General features: G+C 40.8%; 1 protein-coding gene across 1 annotated transcript in view; it reads left to right on the forward strand.

Moving 5' to 3' along the window:
- Window positions 1-20,633, forward strand: part of NID1 (nidogen 1) — a 112,588-nt gene that overhangs the window by 19,904 nt on the left and 72,051 nt on the right. Inside the window, exons 2-5 of the mRNA XM_004712177.2 lie at window positions 13,267-13,566; window positions 15,861-16,087; window positions 17,724-18,103; window positions 19,793-19,942. Of these exons, the coding sequence (XP_004712234.1) occupies window positions 13,267-13,566; window positions 15,861-16,087; window positions 17,724-18,103; window positions 19,793-19,942 (1,057 nt within the window). The remainder of the gene's footprint in view (window positions 1-13,266; window positions 13,567-15,860; window positions 16,088-17,723; window positions 18,104-19,792; window positions 19,943-20,633) is intronic.

Raw genomic sequence — 20,633 nt, forward strand, 5'->3', positions numbered from 1 at the left:
ATCTTAAGTTTATCTGTTCAACTAAATTATCAGGAAGGAGTGAGGAAAGATGGTGCTGCCAAGAGATGTGTGTTTGAATCCGTGTGCTGCCACTTACTGCGACCTCGGGTATTCTATCCTATGACGCTTTGGTTCATGTATAAAATAGACATCATCGCCTTTCTTTTGGTGTTGTGAGTGTTAATTCAATTCATGTATTAGACTAGTTTGCTGTGTGGTATGTGCTCAATAATTAGTGGTTTTCTTCTTTGCTAAGAGCAGAAATTATGTCTTATTTTCCTCTCTTAACATCACTCAAAAAGCGCCTGGGCATAGATCAGTAACCTGAAATTCTCCAAAACCAAAGCTCACTAAAGATAATATAGGCGTTTTCTTTTAAAAGTTCATTTTAAATAAACTTGAGTCTTCATGTCCCTCAGAGAGAGGCAGGACCTTTTATAGCTCTAGCAAACAAAAGTGGCTTTGTGCCAGGGCTCCAGACCTTCAAAGCCAACCCAGCAAATGCTACATAAAATTGACTTAGCAACAGAACTGAACTAGCAGCAAACAAAAGGATTAGCCATATCCAGCTTTGAGAAAGCTTGTTCCCCTACAGAGAGCTTTTTATACATAAGGTTTACAAAACTGTGGATCTAGTCCAGGGCCACGACTTGTGGTTGTACAGGTTGTTCACCAACAGAGACTCTGATCAAGCAGATTAGCAGGGGCTGGAATAAGCCCATTTTCCGCTCATTGAGCCCGGAGGCTTGGCATGGGACTGGGGCCAATCAAAGGAAGGGACAGCTGTTCCAAATTTCACCCATTGTCTCACAGTGGCATCAGTTGAATACCAAAATATTGAATGACAGACTATTGATTTTCAATGGTGGCTAAAAGTTAACTGACTAATCGTGGTGAACAATTTATCATTGAAGTCATATCATTTCATTTCCAGCTTCCAGTCATTCTATATCTCGTTTATTTATAAAATGAAGAGGCTTGAGGAGATTATAGCAAAGGTTATTTTATTTTCTACTTTTACTAGTCTTTGATGTAGTAACCAGATGCGAAGAATATTTATTATTTTTACAGCATGGGTAGTATTTTGTAAAATGCAGTGCAATGTTGTTGTTGTTGGTAGGTGCCATCAAGCCAGTCCCAATTCATAGTGACCATGTGCAAAACAGAACAAAGCCCTGCCTGGCCCTGCGCCGTCCTCACAATCGTTCTTAGGCTGGAGCCAGTTGTAGTCACAGACAATGTTAGGATAGGACATTTACTCAGTCAGCAAACATCTGTTTTCTAAAATGCCAGAGATGCTATGTGAAGTTTGGAGATGCAGACTGAAAGCAAGACCACTGTTGTTTCTGACTTAATTTAGGGGATTACAACCCAGGGAGGAAGTCAGCAATAACCATACAGAGACTTGCCCGGTTGGCATTGCAATGAGTGGCAGGACTGAAAAATTCTAGTGGATGGGGGTCAGGAGAGTCTTCCCTAGGGTGGCCAGAAACGACAACTCAGGAACTGCCACTCAAGGATGAGCAGAGAAATAGGACCATGTGAACCAGGGAGAACATGACCGGGTGGGATCCTGTGGATGGGGAGTGAGAAGGAGCTCGGCACGTCATGCCAAAGATGAGTTTGGAGAGCTGAGCACACTCAGGTTCTACAGGGCCTTGTAAATCGGACCTGGTCACTCTCCAGCAGCAAACCCTTCTAGAGGTTTTCTTTCCATTATGCTTCACCACATGCCCTCAAAACCTCCAGTTTATCTCTCCAGTTTGACCCACTCCCAATCCCTTTGTTTCTCTTTCCTCTGCCTGGGTTGCAGGTCGGACTGCCACCTTGCTTGTTCAGCGAGTCTCCTTGCTCCATTCTCATTCACGACACACGTACCTGTTTCCTCCTTGCTGTCTGAGCTCTAGGAGGGCAGGCTGTTTCTGCCATGTGCACCAGCTTCCCAGCAACGAGAGTAGTGCCGGTGGCACGTGGCAGATGCTTCATTTGTTGAAGGAAAGAAAGACTGCTAGAATTTTCATTTTAACATGAGAGATTTTAGTAGATGAGTGAATAGATTAGATTTTTAAAAGCTCACTTTCCACAACAAAGAAATAATATGGGGGAAAAAGGAGGAGAGAGATGAAACCTCCACATGAAAAGTGACGTCAGGAATATGTTAACCAATGCAAGGCGAGGGCTTTGCTGGGAAAGCACTTATTTGACAAAATGTTTTTTCTTGAAAATAAGCATAGGGGAACACTGATAGGTAAAATAATATGATGTCTGGGTTTTATTTTAAATATTCGAGGGACAATCGATGCATAGGAGAATATAAAGAACTTTAGCATGTGGGTAATTGTTGAAAGTGGTGGATACATGGGGGTTCATTTTACTATTCTTTAGAGTGTATTTGCAAATTTCTTTTTAAATGTTTTTTTTTTTTTCAATTACACTGTCTCAGGCTGGAAAGGAGTGGGAGAGAAATAGTCACTGCTTAAGGGCACTGCGTTTCTATTACAGGTGATGGAAAACTTTGAAACAGGTGGCGGAGACAGTTGCACATGATGAATATGATTAGTATAAGTGAGTTGTACATGTAACATACAACTGTTTTGAAATGGTAACTTTTATTATATATTTTATCACAAAAAGTTGTCATATAGCCAATTATGACTCATGATGACTTAATGTGTTAGAGAGTAGAATTGCCCCATAGGGGGTTCTTATCTATAATTAAAAAAAAAAAAGCAGATCACTAGATCTTTTCTTCTGTTTGACACCACTGGATAGGCTTGAACCCTGAACCTTTAAGCTAGTAATTGAGTGTTGAGCATGAAGTGTGCCAAATGGGACAGAATTAAAAACAAACCAACAATAAACAATGCTGTCTCCTAGGCAGAGGAGTTTGGAAGGATGGGAAGATAATTAATTCCAGGGCTAAAGACTGGCTTTCGTGGTCCAGGTGAGAGGTGGTGATGGTAGTGGGGACAAAGATGGTGAATTCCAGAGATACTTGGGAGGTAGAAACAGGAAGGTTTGCTTACATGTTATCTCATTTGACACATGCCGTGGCCCTGTGAGGTATGTCTGGTAGGTGATTCCACTAGCCCTGTGCTGTAAAACAGAGACAGGACTGCGTTACAGAAAGGAAACTGACACACAGATCTAAGGGTCTTTGGGAAATGTACATAGCTTAAAGTACCAGAGGAGAACCTGAACCTCGATCTTTCAACACTTTGTTCCTAAACACTAGGTGGCTATCACTTTCTTCCCTTTCTTCAACAACATTCCAACCCTGGTTTGTGCAGACTTCTGTATGAGTGTGTTGGGACACGTGATATCATATGGTTCCTTGCCCTTGCTTGTGGAAATTATGATTCAGTGTCCTCAAAGAACATATTTGTGTACCACTTCACTACCAAATAAAGTTTTTATCTAATGTTTAAGATCATAAATGTCCTCAAACATGTACAAATAAAGTTGTGTGGTTAAATAGAGTTGTGTGGTTTTATCCCATACTGTTTCCTAATATCAAAGGAGCTCTGGTCCCGATGTTAGATAGGTCTTGGTCAGATAAGTTATCAATTTGTCTGGTGTCAGACAAGTTGAAGGCCACTGGTAAAAGATGAAGCAATCTGCTTTGTCAGTACTTACAGCCTCAGAACTCCTAAGGTTCCCGGCCTGGAATTACCTCCATGGCAGTGGGTTCTGGGGGTTATTGTCTAGTACTAATGGGCCACTACCTACTTGTAACCGTTGTCAGCATTGTTCATATTCATTAGTTTCTCTTTATTGAATATCCAAGGTAAATTACAGTCCTCATGACATTTTCTTGCTCAGTATTTCAGTATGTAGTCCTAAGAAATGAGAACATTTTCCAGGATAACCACTATGCTATTATCTCTCCTAATAAAACGAATAATTTCCTATTACCAACTTAATGCTCAATTTGTACGAAATTTCCTTAATATTCTAAAGCTGACTTCTGGAGTTAAAGATTTATTCAGATTGGGATCCAAAGAAGGACCAAGCATTACAGTTGTATCCTCCCCTCTTTATTCAGGACCTCAGCTTATGTAGGCACCCCCGATTTACCAGTGAAGCTACAGGGAGCTCCCCTTTCTGCATTTGTTGGATTAGCTCTTTGTAGTGTTATTTAACTTATTATTCCATCCCTGTATTTACTGAGCACTAGTAACTGAATCAAAAGTTTTGAAAATGTCTGTCACCTATTTGTTTCTTCTGAAAACACTTTTATTTATAAATGACTTTTGGGAATAGTAATACAATTGTTATTATAAAAATAATAACTCCCAAACTTACAAAGACAGTAAAAAGTTAGGTTTCTTCTCACCCGACCTCCCAGTTCTATAGTTCTCTCAGAGATGACCACTGAAACCAACCAACCAACCTGTGGTAAAACGACGTATGACAAAAAATATATATGTCATATATATATGTCATATATGTCATATATATATGACAAAACATTTGCCAATTCAACATTTTTCACATGATTATGTTCATCATGCTGTGTAAGCATCACCACTGGCCTTTCCAAAATTACTCGATTGCCATGAACAGAAATGCAAGGCCCCTAAACAACAATTCCCTCTTTAGCTTTTTCTCCTACCCCTAGTAGTATTTCCTGTTCCATGTGTGATCATATAAAACCTGTCCTTTAATAACTGACTCTTCACTCAGCAGTTCGTTTTCAGAGTTCAGCTATGTTATGGCGTGTACCAAGTCTTCATTTCTCTTTATGACTGGGCAGTGTTTTATTGCATGTATGCACCATACCTTATTTATCCATTCATCTATTAGAGAGACTGGTTATTTCCACTTTTTTGCTTATTTCCAGTCTTTTTGGTGAAAAATACTGCAGTAAATATTCAAACTTCTATTTTTCCTGCCTTTACTTCATCAGTACATGTAAGTAAAAAAGTATTACTACAAAATCATGGAAATATTATTAAACTAAACTATCCAAATTCTGTTTTTTTCACTTATCTTCCATTATAGTCTATACACTTCTGAAGGCAGTATGAGCATGTCTTTGATGTGCAACATGTCAAATTGGCAGTTTGGCCATTCTCAACGACCTCAACTTGAGTTTGTTTGAGTTTGGGGAACAAAAAGATTCTGAAGGAGCAAAATCAGGCTGTAGGGTGATACGGTAAGTTTCGCAATGAAATTCTCATAATACCCCCCAATTTCTTTTTGTAAATAAGCCCGAGTAGTCAGTCTGTATCCTTTGAGAAAACTCTATCAAATTTACACCGTTGGAATCCCAAAACACAGTGTCCCTAACCTTCTGAACTGACCTCGCTGTCTTAAGTTGAATTGACTAGCAGATTCCTTTGGAAACCATTTTGATTACATCTTTTCGTTTAAAGGACCCTAGCAAGACGAAGCTATTGCAAACACTTGTCTATGTATTGGTCACATGGGCGTGTTTTGTTTTGTTTGTTTGCTTTTGGGTAAACTTGCATATATATATGAACTGAAACTATAATAGCAATACTTTTTGACTATCCCTGTATATCTAGAATTAGACTTGAGAATCATGTGTTAACTCTGAAGAGGCTTAGTGGTCCTGTGGGCTAGGTATTGGGCCGCTAGCCAAAAAGTTGGCAGTTCAAAACCACTAACTACTCTGAGCGAGAAAAATTAAGTCATCTGCTGTGGTAAAGATTTACAGTCGCCATGTGGAGTTGCCATGAGTCGGAATCTACTTGATGGCCGTGGGGTTGGGGACATGGCAACTCTGAGAACAGTTATGATTCACTAATCAAATCCTTGTCTTTTATGCAGGAGACCTGAGTTTGATTCCCACCCAAAGCACTTCATGCAAAGCTACCTCTCATCTGTCAGTGGAGCTTTGGTGGTTCTGTGATGCTGAACAGGGTTCAGTGAGGCTTCAGACCAAGATGGTCTAGGGAAACAAGCTTGGTGACCTGCTTGTGACAATCAGTCAATGAAAGTCTGAGGGCTCACAAATGGCACGACTTCTTGTGCATGAGGTCATTCAGCAGCAAATTTGATAGCAGATTGATTACTCTGTTTAATATTTTCATGAACTGTTCCCAAAGTGAATATACCTTCCTACAAGCAATGGATGAGTCTTCCAATTTCTCCACATCATCAGTAACACTTGTGAGTCTCTATCCTTTTCAGTATAGGAGAAAGGTGAGGCTCCGCTCCCATAAATATTTACAGCTTCAAAAACCTTCTATAGGCTCATCATGAGTACAGCATCATGACTCAGCAGGGGGTCTTAAGTATAGCCATCCTATTGGGTGTGAAGTGGCATCTCAGAATGGTTTTGATTTGCATTTCCGATAATTAATGATGTTAAGCATCTTTTCACGTGTTTATTAGTCATTTGCATACTCTCATTAGAGAAATGTATTAAATCCATTTTTAGTTGGCTTATTTGACTTTTATTTCTGAGTAAGTTGAACATTGTAGTAAGAATATTTCATAAAGGAAACTGGATGCTTAATATTGTATAACATCGAGTGCAAGTGCTATCTGTTTAGCTCAGCTAGCAATGCCAAGATTAATAGCCATTATTAAGGAGAGGAAAACCAAGTAATGTCATTGTCAAATTATGTCCCTTTTCTGTTAGTAAGCTGTAGTATATTATTTTGTAATTATGCATATAATCATCTTGCCCATTAGCCTCTCACCTAGCTTCAATTATTAACTCATGGTTTGCAAAATGATATTTTGTTTTATTGTTTACTTGTTTCTATTAATATTAATACATTTGTTAGCTGTCATACTTCTGTAAAGGAGACATTTCTTTATTAATTAGGGCTTTCAGTCTTTCTAGAAAATAAGCTAAATGCTTAATTCCCCCCCTGAATTGCTGAGGAGGGGCACAATTCTCCCAGAGTTTGAGGGAGGACCAAGGCCATAGCTATTCCACTGCTCTTCTTTCTCGGTGTGGAATGCTAACAGACCCTACTGCCCTTTCTTCTAAACAACCATTGGTTGCTATTTAAAGACCCCGCCAACTATTTCAATTGTTGGAAAGCAGGTAGAAATATTCTGCCCAAAGGGTGGGTAGTAACTGATGCAAAGTACCTCATTAACTGGATTAAGTTAGAAGCTTTGGCTCATTTCTAATCATTACCCCTTAGGTTGTCCCTCCTTTTTATTTGCTAATTCTTTTAATTTCCTTTGTCTAGTTCTAATGAGCCATTTCTCTGACTCCATTGGGTTAATGAAAACATAACCGTAGCTTAGGATTTCTTAAGTCCTATGAATTTAAACTCATTTTCTGCAGGAAGAATGAAGATACTAAGGACTTCCTTTTTAGGTTTAATGAGATAACCGTGAAAATGCTTTGCGACCTGTAAAGTGGATTAGGTCCCAAGTTCACCTCTGGGCTCTAGACTGAAATTAAACAACCTCCAACTTGATGGTGTCATAGACTTGCCTATTTACTACACTTCTTTATCAAGTTTTTTTCTTCCTACTTCCTTTCAGTAATCTGTCTAAGGACCCTTGCTGGCACACTGGTTAAAGACTAAACTGTGAGAACTCTCCAGCTGCTTCCCAGGAGAAAGAAAGATGTAGGAGTCGCCTTCAGTAGAGATTTGTAGCCTAGAGGGTGGCTATGGGTGGGAATTGACTGTGTGGTCTAGCTGACTGATCTTCATGAGGCTTTGTAGCTTCTATGAATTTTGCCTCCAATTTCTCTAAATTAGGCAGGCAATATAAGAGAAAGAGAATGGGTTTTATGGTCTCTAGAAGGTATCATGTGCTGCGGTTTGACATTAAGTGGTTTTATCATCTTGTCAGGTTCATGGGTGTGGGGAAAAAGGGATGGCTGTTTTAAATGCCTGTTATATTACATTTTTTTAAATGTAGAAAGTCTTAGTAAAAGGCTTCAAACTCAGCAGATACTCAGTAAATGTTTACTTCTTTCTATTAGTTATTAAAACTAGTTTTATTGTGCATTGGTGAAAGTTTACCTAGCAGATCAATTTTCCATCCATTTATATTTGGTTTCATGTCTTTTTTCTATTATTCGAGTCTAAATTTTTTTAATCTGAAATTCCCACAGCTTACCACCCACGGAGTTCACTTTTTCAAGTGTAATGATCTTCCCAGCACTTATAAAACGAACCCATTTGTTTCTTATTTGCGTCTGTCTCGAGCATTTGCTAGACACTTCTGTTTTGGAGAAGGCTGGTTTCGGCCCGGGGGTTACTAACAGGCTAATTTAAATCTAAGAAGATGCCTATTGTTTCACTGTCTTCCGTATGTGCTGTAGTATAATAAATTGAACATGGAATTTTAATTTATCTGCACTTGGACTTTACCAGTGATTAACAATTGACATGAGATTGGAAGTGCTTTTAAAATGGGCACACTCTCCCTTTAGGAGATGGCTACTCTGTACATCCTCTTGATATCAGTTGGGTTTTAGCAATTGTACAGAAATAACTCGAGCTGTTGACCACGTGGTACTTGGCATTTCCATCCGGGGAGTTTTTCTGATCCACCTCATTGGTGTGTTACACCTTACAGCAGCTGGGTAAAGAGCCCTGTCATGTTCTTTGGGGTAAGTCCTGGTGCTGCAGTGGTTATGTGTTGGGCTGCTAATGGAAAGGTCAGTGGTTCATACCCGCCAGTGGCTTTGACCTCTCAGCTTTGAATGAAACAAACCTAGCCGATCCCCGTGGAAGCTCCCGTTTTGATTGAGGCCTCTGTGGCCGTTACTTCTGCTGTCTTGGGTGGACGGAACTGACCCAGTGCCCGTGGATTGTGGAGACTGGATCGTCATGTAATGAAGACTGCTGGTAACCCTGAGCTCAAGTGTGACTTTGCTAAAATAACTTTCTTTCTCTGTGAATTGATGTAAGCACGGTTTCACCATTGGTCAACCTGCTCAAAATTGCAGTTTTTTAGTTAAAAACTGGTATATGTTTTTTTATTAATGGCAATTTATTTAAGCCTTACCTGGCTACTTTGAGAAACAACAATGCAAAAGTAAGTCAAAAAGTTTTTCCGCAAAATTATGGTAACCTTTATTAAACAAAAATACCCAGTATATGAAGTTATTGTTTCTTCATATATTCTTCATCTAGGTCTGTACACTTTTGATGGTAATGTTTCTATCTCTGTAACCCTTACCCTGAAAATTTTATACCCTATGAGTCAAATTGCATTCCTTTTAAATGGTCTTTGAGTTTTAGGAACAAAATAAGCCTAAAAGGGCAAGATCAGGCTTGTAGGGTGAATCGGCAAAGGTTTCCCAGTGAAATTCTCCTAAGACAGTTACCCATGAAGAAAGAAGCATAGATCTGATGGGAAAAATTCCTTGTTGCAACTTTCCTAGCCTTTTTCTCACCAATGCAGGTTTTTTTCACTTCTCTTAAAACTCTCTTCTCGTCCGCCCCTGTGAGAGGATCACAGGGATCCTCTCACGAAGGATCACGCAGGAGGCTGCGTCCTCTGAGGAACTATATCAAGACGAACCCTCTAATCCCCAACACAGGTGCCATCATCTTCTGGGCTGACCTCTCAGCTTTGAAGGAAACAAGCCCAGCAGAGCCCCGGGAAGCTCCGTTTTGATGGAGCCTTTTTGTTGGTGAAGGTCATCATAGTGATGACACTCACTCACCCGCCTTGAGTCCGTGTCAGTTCTGACACAGGCGAGGACAACTGCCCCTTTGAGTTGCTAAGGCTGTAAATCTTGACGGGAAGTTCTTCCTAAACCAAGGGCACTGTGCACATTGCTTCTAGGCTGTGTACCTTTTTTTATATTAGCTTAAACTACTAAATTTGCTTTCCGGAGCACTCCGGCTCAATAATGCAGCCAAGCTATTCTGAGCTATGGACCTCCTGAATCCTTCCCTCTGGAAGGGGGTGGGGTTGGGGTTGGGGAGCAAAGCAAGGGACAGTTGAAAAGGAAAGAATTCGGGGACAATCAACTACAGGCCCTCTGTTCCTGTCAGAGAATTCCAGTGCCAGTGATATTAAGTTGGAATCAACTCCACGGCTACTAGGAAATCTACATTAAAGCTGAGTGAACTTCCTTGCTTAACTTTCAGATCAATCACATGCATTATCTATTTAATTTTTATTATGGAAATTACCAAGCATATGCAAAAATAGAGAAACTAATATCAGGAATGCCCATGCCCCTGTCATCCGGTTTTCAGAGAGTGGGTGCATGGCAGTTTGGGCGTTAGTCCTGGCAGCTTGGGTGCTGGGGGGGGGGGGGCACGGCAGGAGCTCCGCTGGCGTGGTCTGGGATTGCACACTGGTTCTGTGCCTCCCAGGCCTTTTCCTTTATACTCCTTGCCCTTTGACCATGGAATTGCTCAATGCATTTCCAAAAAATGTAGAAAAGAAACTAGGCTGGTAAGAACTTCACCGTTTTTAAAAGACTTTGCAAAATGAGATTCATGCTCAAATGTAATACTATTGGCATTTAAGATTACCATTAATTGGTGTATCAATATATTTTTTAAGTTTTCTGATTTCACTTAATTTTAATGTCATTTTTATCAGATGGTTGAGTTGAAGGTACAGTAAAATTGGCTGAATAATAATTCCGGTGATACTGCTGTGGTGATTACATGACCTTGAGGTAAAATATTTGCAGTAGTTCATAGTACAACATAAAATTGCAATGCCTCAAGCTTACTTTGTGGAAATAAATACATTGCTTGGCACAGATTTTAAATAATGAGAGACAACAACAGTGCTTTTTAAATTGTTAGGCCAATTTAACTTGCCCTTGAAAACGGCTTTTGAGAGCTCATTGATCTCTGTGGTCTATGTGTGATGAGTTCCCACCAGCGGCTGGTGGCTGCCAGCTTCTGTTGGCTTCAGAAAGAGCGCCATCCCCTCCCCCTCGGCGCTTCCCCCCCCAATGCAGTTGGGATGTTTGTGCAATTCTTGTATTGCTGAAAGAGAAGATGTTGAGAAACCAGCTGGGTGAATTCCTTCCCAGACTTCTCTAAAGCCTGGACATGTATGCTGAAAATCAGTTCTGGAGCCATGTGATAATGGTAAATATGCTGGCTGAAGATTTGACAGCTTGTGGAGTTTGATTGGAAAAAAAAGAGAGAGGGTTTTATGAAATCCACACTTTCGCTCTTCCCCAGTTATTAGCCTCTGTTGAGGTGACCGATTCATGGCGAGCCCACGGAGAACAGAGTGAAAGCAAATCCAGCATACATCTGTTTGTTTGATTGTATGCATGTAATTGATGTATTCAACAGTTGATTCCTTGGGTGCATAGCCATGTCTTTGAGCGCCTTTCGACCAAGGGAGCTCATCTTCCAGCATTATATTCTGTTGTGATCTATAGAGTTTCCACTGACTAGTTTTTGGGGAGTAGATCTACAGGCATTTTATTCCAGCCTTAGCCTGAAAACTCTGTTGAAACCTGTCCATTTTGAGTGGCCCTGCTGGTATTTGAAATGCTGGTGCCATAGTTTCCAGAATTATAGCAACATGCAAACCTCCATAGGACACATCTACCTGGTAAATATTGTGGGTTCTATTCAGACAGTCACAATAAAATATTGTAGTAAACCAAGTCATGCCAACTTTTGGTTTTCTAATAGCAAAAAATGGCCTGGAGGTATGGTGTCTGACTTTTTCTGACTATACCAGGGAGAAGGTGAGTCAAATTCTTCCACCCAAGACTGATTCCTTTAAGGTGAAGGTCATACATGCCTCCATCCTCAAACTTTCTTAACACCTTTCCCTTCCATGGCACTCTCTACTTGTGAGCTGGGTTCAATAATTCATTGCTAGGGTCTCACAGACCAACTCAGTCTGAACTTTATTAGAAGTTAGCGGGTTAGTATTACTAAGAAAAATGTTAAAGATTAGAGCAGAGCAGCCTTTTTTCAGCCATATCTGCTGGAAGACATCTCTTGGGTACTTGACCTCTCAGCCAAATGATCCCTTGACCTCTGCCCTATTCCTGCAATGTCATAGAGCTTATTTAGTCACGCTGATAAGTGCCCATAGGGCATGAGACTCCTACAGAAGCCTTACCCCAAGGGAACTCAGCTGTAGCCAGTTAAGGGCCTGAAGCCACCCCGTCCACAAACTCATTACTAGAGGAAAAGAAGGCAGTATTATTCAATCACTTGCAATATGCTGAGAACCTAGTTTTTAAAAAAGGTTCATTGTGACGAAGCATTCCATAACTTTTCCACTACCTATCTGTAAGTATGTTGTACAGACATGCTATGTATTGTTGTGCTTCATTTTTCTGAGCCTTATAGATATGGGGTTTCTTGCAAATCAAAGATCTGTGGCAGCCATGTCCCAAGAGCATATGCTCACTTGGTGTCTCTGACACAATTTTTGGTGATTCTCACAATATTTCAAATGTTTCATAATGCTATTCACAGTTAACTGATTCCAGCACAGGATAAACATAACTTTTCTATGCACTGGTATGGTTCAGTGAATTAATTGATAGGACTCTGAGTCATAATCTTTAAGATTCTCATCAAATGACTCTTTCCTTACAAGTAGGGGGAAGAAAAGGTAGGGGGGTAGAAGCTGATAGAATTTAGTAGTTTAAAGCTAACATTAAAAAAGTTACACAGCCTAGAAGCAATGTGTACAGTGCCCTTGGTTTAGGAAGAACTTCCCGTCAAGATTTACAGCCTTAGCAACTCAAAGGGGCAGTTGTCCTCGCCTGTGTCAGAACTGACACGGACTCAAGGCGGGTGAGTGAGTGTCATCACTATGATGACCTTCACCAACAAAAAGGCTCCATCAAAACGGAGCTTCCCGGGGCTCTGCTGGGCTTGTTTCCTTCAAAGCTGAGAGGTCAGCCCAGAAGATGATGGCATCTGTGTTGGGGATTACCCTGACTGGCTCATCTCTTCCCGGTGACTCCTCTGTGAGGGGATGTCCAGTTGTCTACAGATTGGCTTTGGGTCTCCACTCCATGCCCCCGCCACCCCCCATTCACCTTGGGTATGATTTTGTTTTGGGTCATAGATGCCAGGTACCCAATCCCATTGACACCTCATGATCACACAGGCTGGTGTGCTTCTTCCATGTGGGCTTTGTTGCTCAGCACATTTTTAATGCAGTTTGTGTGGTAAAATTAGGTGCCTCGGCTGGTATTCGGGTCAGCTTATACTCGAGTATATATAACTGAGTGGTTAAATTGGGGATCATGCTCTTCTCACATTCTGTTCTATTTAGCTTACTCCGAGTACTTGGTGACAACCCTTTGTGAGTGGCTTCCAGTCTTCACTGTCTTCCCTTGGTTTGACACAGGTCACCACAAATGGCATCATCGCGATGAGTGAGCCCCCAGCAAAAGAGTCCCATCCTGGACTCTTCCCACCAACCTTTGGGGCCATCGCACCTTTCCTGGCTGACTTGGACACCACAGATGGCCTTGGGAAGGTTTATTATCGGGAAGACTTCTCTCCTGCTGTCGCTCAAATGGCCACAGTGTGTATCCAGCGAGGGTTCCCAGAAGTCTCTTTCCAGCCCAGTAGTGTGGTGGTTGTCACTTGGGAATCCGTGGCTCCCTACCAAGGGCCCGACAGGGACCCTACCCAAGAAGGCAAGGTGAGTACTCATGCAGATGCCAGTGCCGGCGGTCGAACAGATTGTTTTTGCACTCTGGTCTTCTGGTTCTTGTTGCTTTGATACATATCAAATGTGTGTTACTGGTAGACATGAAATTCAAAGCAAATCTACTAGGTTGATTCTTTCCAGTTCCAAAATTCACAAATTTATTTGCAAAGCTATATAAATCTATGTGTCAATGATGATTAGATATAAAGCAAGCCAATGTCTGAGAGGATTACTACCTCACCAGACTTGCGTTGATGATAGTGTGCACTACCTGTATTTGACTTTTGGTGGTGAAGAGTGGGGAGGGATAGTTTCTAATAAACAGACGTTGTTCATATGAAACGATGGTCTTAAAATAACATTGTGGTCCTAAGGCGTGTGAAGAAATGGTGACCAGGATCAGCCCTCTAGTTGAGGAGTTAGGAATTGTTTGCACATGGGTGGCTGAGAAAGCAAATGCTAGCCCCATTTAGGGTTGGCATCCATCCATGTGGGCTCAGTGGAAAGACTTGCAGGTTTGCTAGGAGTTGGAGTTAATTCAGTGGTAATGGGTGGGGGTGGGGGTTGTTTGTTTCTTTGTTTTGAGAGCTCGGACTTGCCATTGATGGAAGGGGCATCTCTGGATAGGTTGTGAAGCCATCCTAGGCCTGAGTTGATTTTAAGACATACCTCCGTTTTTCTTGGAAAAATAATTTCTGTCCATTATTGTTTAGTTTTTACATGATTGCAGGATAGAAAGGAACATCAAAGTTATAAAATGTCTGTGCCTCAATGGTAGTTGTTCCCAAAGGCTGACCACAGCACCTAGTCCTAGAAGATAGTCTTCCTCAGAGAAAGGCCTCCTTGGGGACACACTGAAGAGTCCTGCTGTAAAGAAATCTGCTTAGTGGTTAACCTAGCATTTGCTATACATGTTTTTAACATACTTTCTCTCTCCTCAAATAAAACAAATTACTTCCCACAGAACATATTTTGGGAAAGCCTATGATGGGGCTTTTGACATATGTTGTTTTGCCAAATATTATTAGTCTGTATGCCATGATTGAAAAGCTGCCTAATATCGCACAGTTCTTTTTCACTTGCATGATAAACAGCCAGTTCTGGGCTCTCCCTGTCTCTGTGCCTTAACCTCTTGTAACTCTGTGTTGTACATGCTGAACAGCAGCTGTGCCCAATTATTTACAATTCCCTGATCATGCTTATTTTTTGGCTTGTTTTGTTTTTAACTGCAGGCTCTTGCAAATGCTATCTGCTCTACTGCTGATGTCCTTTCTGTGACCCCCTTGACTGAACTTGAATTCTGTTTGCTCATTCAGACTTGATCATGAGGCTTTAACCAAGTACCACCTCCTCCTACGCCCATTCTCCTGAGGGCTGGGGCCCTTCCTCCTACCCCTCCTCTAGCTCTTTCTATACATGCCTATTATAGAATCCTGCTCTACATTTTGTAATGCTTGGTTCATGGATCCGTTTTATCAATACCTTCTCTAGTGCCAGGACCATGGATTTTAATTCATAGTCTCCACAGAATTCAGGAAACTCACTGCCATTACATTGATTCTGACTCATAGCAACCCTGTAGGACAGAGTACAAAGGGCTTTCTGGATTTCTGAGGCTGTAAATCTTTCTGGGAGCAGAAAGCCTCATCTTTCTCCTGGGAAACAGCTGGTTGTTAGCTACCCAATACATAGCACGCACTGTCACCAGGGCCCCTTGCTTACAGGAAAGGTACTAACATTTATGAGGTGCTTCCTCTGTGCCCCTTCATAGGCTATCTTGTGTAGTCGTCATGACATTTCTATGAAGTAGATAGTTTTATCTGCTTTTTATAGAAGCAAACCCTAAGGCTTATAGGGTAACATGTCTGAGGTCATAAAACCAATCAAGAATAGAGCAAGAATTCAGATCTAGGTCTGTTTTCCTGCCAACACTCAGGTTTGTTTGTTTGTTTCCCTATGGTATGTATGATTTGGGGGCTTGGTAAATATTTGCTGGATGGTGTCTATGGTTGAACATGGTTAACGTCCATTCTAAGGAATAAGAATCCCCCAAGTTAAATGAGATTTAGACGACTCTCTGGAGTTACAGTGATCTTAGAGTTACATGAGCTTAAGATAGCTCAGTGGGTAGTACTTGGTCCTTGCTACCAGAGTACTTATTTTAGAATGAGATGGGTCTACTGCCATCTCTTTTTAGTACTTTCTATGTAGGAACTTCTGGTGAACCTCACATTAAGGTCTTGAGATACTTTCCTGAGTAACTGCATTTTAACTCATCTTTACAGAGAAACACATTCCAAGCTGTCCTGGCCTCCTCGGATTCCAGCTCCTATGCCATTTTCCTGTACCCAGAAGATGGTCTGCAGTTCTACACAACATACTCAAAGAAGGACAGGAGCCAAGTCCCCGCTGTGGTTGCGTTCAGTCAAGGTTTAGTGGGAATCATATGGAGGAGCGACGGTGCTTATAATACATTTGCAAATGACAGAGACTCCATTGAAAACTTGGTCAAGTATGCTTTCTTTGTCCTTCAATAAATTTTCCCCTGAACAAAATTTATAATTTCTTAAGGATAATAGTATGGGTTTTAAAAATCATTACAAAAATCTTCCCACAGACTTAAACTTCTCATCTAACCGTTCTATTATATAGTACTCTTCCCCTGATAACCTCATGGTAATATATTCATAGAATAAGCTAGTGTCCTGATTTTTAAATATCGTCCTTGAACATTTTCTACCATTTTCCTATTAAATGTTATGTTAGAAATGGGTTATTCAAACATGCCATTCCATAAACAATAGACAAGAGCTCCCTTATCCCCCACCAACTGATGTTTTTCTTCCAACGGAAACAGTCCTCTCTCATCTTAGTTTGAAAATTTTGGTAAAAGGAGAAACCAAGACTGTTTTTTCAAAGACTGATATATTTTCTCTCTCCATATTCTGTTTTACAAAAAAGAACTGCCCTCTCACTAAGTTCTTATTGTCAAGTCTAGAGGGTAAATTCCACGTTGCTAGTACGATGGCAGACTTGAGAAACAGCGAGGGGCTTCAAAATGTTGGGGGAAAAGTTAAGTTAAAAGACAATGGAATTTTTCCATGAGCTTTTTGAAGTACCCTCATATAATATGATAAAGAGATTCCACTACAAAAAGTAAAATATACTTAAATAACTTCAACAACATAAAGAGAATAGTAAAATGATTAGGATGCACTGAGATTTTAGTACTTATTTTTGTTTTTGATTGAGTTTACTTAGTTTTATAGTGTGTAACTAATTTTTTACAATGACTGTGTGTACTGACTGGCTTGCAAGCACAATTGGCCATCATGAGTTAATGCAAAATGGTCACACACCCTACTGTCATTATCTGAGTCTAAAGCGGGAGGTTGGTATCCTATTTCTGTAATATTTTCTTCACTATTCATTGTCCATCCCACTCTGACTTTGTTCGGTTCTCACAGAAGATCCATTCTGAGTAATCAGCATGCCCTGTGTTTTCTATCTTGTGATCTAGTCATTTAATATAATTTCTAATAGGAAGAATATTTTCCAATCACAGATGATTAAGAATAGCAAGAAGGGTGGAGCAAAAGGTAGAAATTCAGGTTATTGTGTCGTGTTTGATCATTGTAACAATGGGCTCCAGCACGGCATGGCTTGTGAGGATGGTGCAGGACTGGGCAGTGTTGCATCCTATTTTGCGTGGGTTGCTAAGAGTCAGGGCTGACTCAATTGTGTCTAACATCAACATCTTTGAGCACTTAAAGGTAAACAGAGCTCTCCATGATCCTTCAGTCAATGTATATAATGCCATGGAGAAAGAATCGTTAAAAGATTGTTTATATGATAGGGCTTGATAAGTATGAATAGAATTTTAGGGCCTGGACCAGAGCCCTCCAATAACAAAGAGTTAGACAGCTCAAGGGCTTGCCCATTTGTATAAATCATCACGGAGTAGCTGAGGACCGTCTCAGCACTGCACTGGTCAGACATGACCTCATCTCGAGTCCTTTCTGTAGTTCCCCTAGGCAATTGGCTTCATACAGTCAGAGATACTACAAACGTGGATGTCCCAACAGGGATGGTGGGGGCTTTATGTAGTTTGTTGGCTTATTTCCAGGATGCCTGTCTTTCTCCCGTAGGAGGAGCAACTCGGGGCAGAAGGGTGTCTGGGTGTTTGAGATTGGAAGTCCAGCCACGACCAATGGGGTGGTACCTGCTGATGTGTACCATGCACTTGATGATGAAGCAGAGTATGAAGAGGAAGAGGAAGACTATGACCTGGTAACAAGACTGGACGTGGAGGACGTGGCCGCCACCACCGTCCCCTACGAGACTCTGGGAAGGAGAGACACAGACACCTATGATTTGCCAAGTGCCCTCTCTCCACAACACACAGCAAATGAGAGTCCCCAGGAACAGCCCATGGTGAAGGCCAGGTCCTTCCAATTACCAGTGGAAAGGGTTTCCCAGCAGCACCCACAGGTGATAGATGTGGATGAAGTTGAGGAAACAGGAGTTGGTAAGGCCTTTTAATTTGCATTTGGTACATAATCAGACACCTTGAGCTTTTTTCAAGCCGGAGTCGTATTGGAAGGAATGCCAATTGTGTGCGTATATAGTGATGGATAAGAATGAGAACCTACGGTGGTTGGGGCTGAATTTTTGCTGAGATGGAACGTTGGTTTATAGGCCTGCTAGCGTCAAAGAATCCAAATAATCACTTTGTCCTAGGTTGTGCTTATGGAGACTGATGAGAGTGAGTGTGTTCTTTCCCAGGAGTCTATGCTGTTTGTTTTGCAAGAGAAAAGTGCTTTAGCAATATTTTACAAGTCAGATGTTCTTATTTGTGTCTTCTAAAATCAGAAATATATTCAGGCACCTGGAAAAACATTGTAGCAGTTTCTTTGGCTGAAAGAGCAGCTTATCTTTGACATTTATTTCCTCTTGGCTTTGGAATTACAAAAATTCTGATTATTTTTCCTCTCAAGTCATATCAGTTTCCGAGTTGCTTTGTGAGGATAAAGAATACAAAATACATGGCTTCCCCTTTAAACTTCGTTTTATACTTTAGTAGCTTCTAGTCAAGATATTATATCAGGATTTGGCTAACCCATAGCACTCCCAGGGCTGCTTCTATTCCTGTAGAAAAATCTCCGAAATTCTCATTCCATAAGCAATTACTTGAAGATAGGCCTTCTCAACTCCAATAACTATGACTGTGTAGTATTGGATATGAGCAAAAGCCTAGATTTGAACACACAATGTGTCTAAAATAGATGTTTTTCCATCCTTTATTATAATTTTTGCCACTGTTTTTATTAAAAAGATCAGTAGACTACAGTGCATTTTATTCATGTTCGTCCATGGATATGCAGACCATAATGGACCAATGAAAAGCTGGGTATACAGTTTGAACTTAAGCAATCGGTGAGGTCACGTGTGTGTATATAGTAAGGCTCAAGTCTTCTCAGCTCCAAATACTGTGCTTATAGGCATTGTATATTCCCTTTTGAACATGTGGTATTAGTATATCCAAATTTGTACTGTAATCTTCACTCATGGTAGTATATTACAGATTACATTTCTATCTCCTTCTGTGCTTTTGAACTGTATCCCATTTGCTCTGGATTATTAAATTTAATGAGTTAGTTCATAATTCTAATAAAATAAACAGGGGAGGTCAGACTTTAAAGAGAAATTATTTTTGTTCTGTGGATCAAAGGCTTTTAGACCAGGTATGACTATGAAGTTGTTACCGATCGGCTTTTGCATATACGAGCAAGAACTTCCGAGTTATCCCTTGGGAGGAATGGGGACACAAGTTTTTAAAAATATGTTTTAGGATGCCCCCTGATCTTTTGGGCTATATTAAATGAATAACATCCTTAATTTTGTTTATGTTACACATCTCAAAATTGATACTGAATGGCAATAACCACACATTGATATAGCAGTACATTAACTTAATAGAAATTTTAAATAATTCATTCTTGTGATCTCTCAATCTGCTCGTAGACCCACTTGGCTAGGTTGTCTGAGTCATTACTATTATATTATTTAAGTAACTACTTACATTTGCCAGTCTATGATAAGTCTCTTAGCCTTGGACTTGCCTAACATAAGTTTGGCTTCCTGCAGGCCTACCTTGTACTTGTGTAAGTTCTCTGCAGTTGAGTGAGACTTCACAGCCGTGTTATTGTCTGATTAGTTTTCAGCTACAATACTGACTCCCAGCAGACATGTGCCAACAACAGACACCAGTGCTCCATCCACGCAGAGTGCAGGGACTATCCCACTGGGTTCTGTTGCCGCTGTGTGGATGGCTATACAGGCAATGGCAAGCAATGTGTCGCTGAAGGTAAGTGGCCCTTTTTTCATATCAAATTTGTGTAGGGAGATGGTGGAGGGGACGGAATTTGTATGTTTCTAAAGTTTTTTTGAGTCTGGAGATGGGTAATGTTTTAGTATATGTCTCATCACTCATCTCCAGTCCTTCCCACACTTCACTAGGGCTAGCCATCCTGAAATCTTCATTTTCCTGGGTTCCATGCTTTCTCTCCGTCTATGAGGTAACAGCTGCTTGGAGCCTATCTTGGAAACTTAGTAAAAGGCTGCAGGATTGAAATTTTAAAACCTGGACTAGGGACTGTTTACTAATGTGAATGCTTTTCATTTTGCCAATTTCTTGCAGGCGTCTTTTGCCTTTGCCATTAAGTTGTCCAAATCTTGATTAATATTTTCATCAAATCTTAATGACTGTTAAACCCTGGCAGTGCCACAGACGCTGTTTTGGACTCGAGTTTATAGTGGGCAAAGTTTATCTGGTCATCTTTCTCCTCGTGTCCCCGAAATCATCGCCTAGCACCTGAATCTAGAGCATTAAAACTTCTGGGACTAGCACCCAAATGGATTCAACTGTGAGACGGTATCACTTCTGAACACTGCCCACAAAAGGACCAAATAGTCCTGATGCGCTCAGATGATCAGAAGCAATCTTTGTACAACTCTAGAGAATTCCATTTTTACTTAGAGAGTTAGACCTATGAGGG

The sequence above is a fragment of the Echinops telfairi genome, unplaced genomic scaffold (genome assembly GCF_000313985.2).
Source record: "Echinops telfairi isolate 266 unplaced genomic scaffold, ASM31398v2 ScPeMD7_7424;HRSCAF=8462, whole genome shotgun sequence".
Taxonomy (NCBI): Eukaryota; Metazoa; Chordata; class Mammalia; order Afrosoricida; family Tenrecidae; genus Echinops; species Echinops telfairi.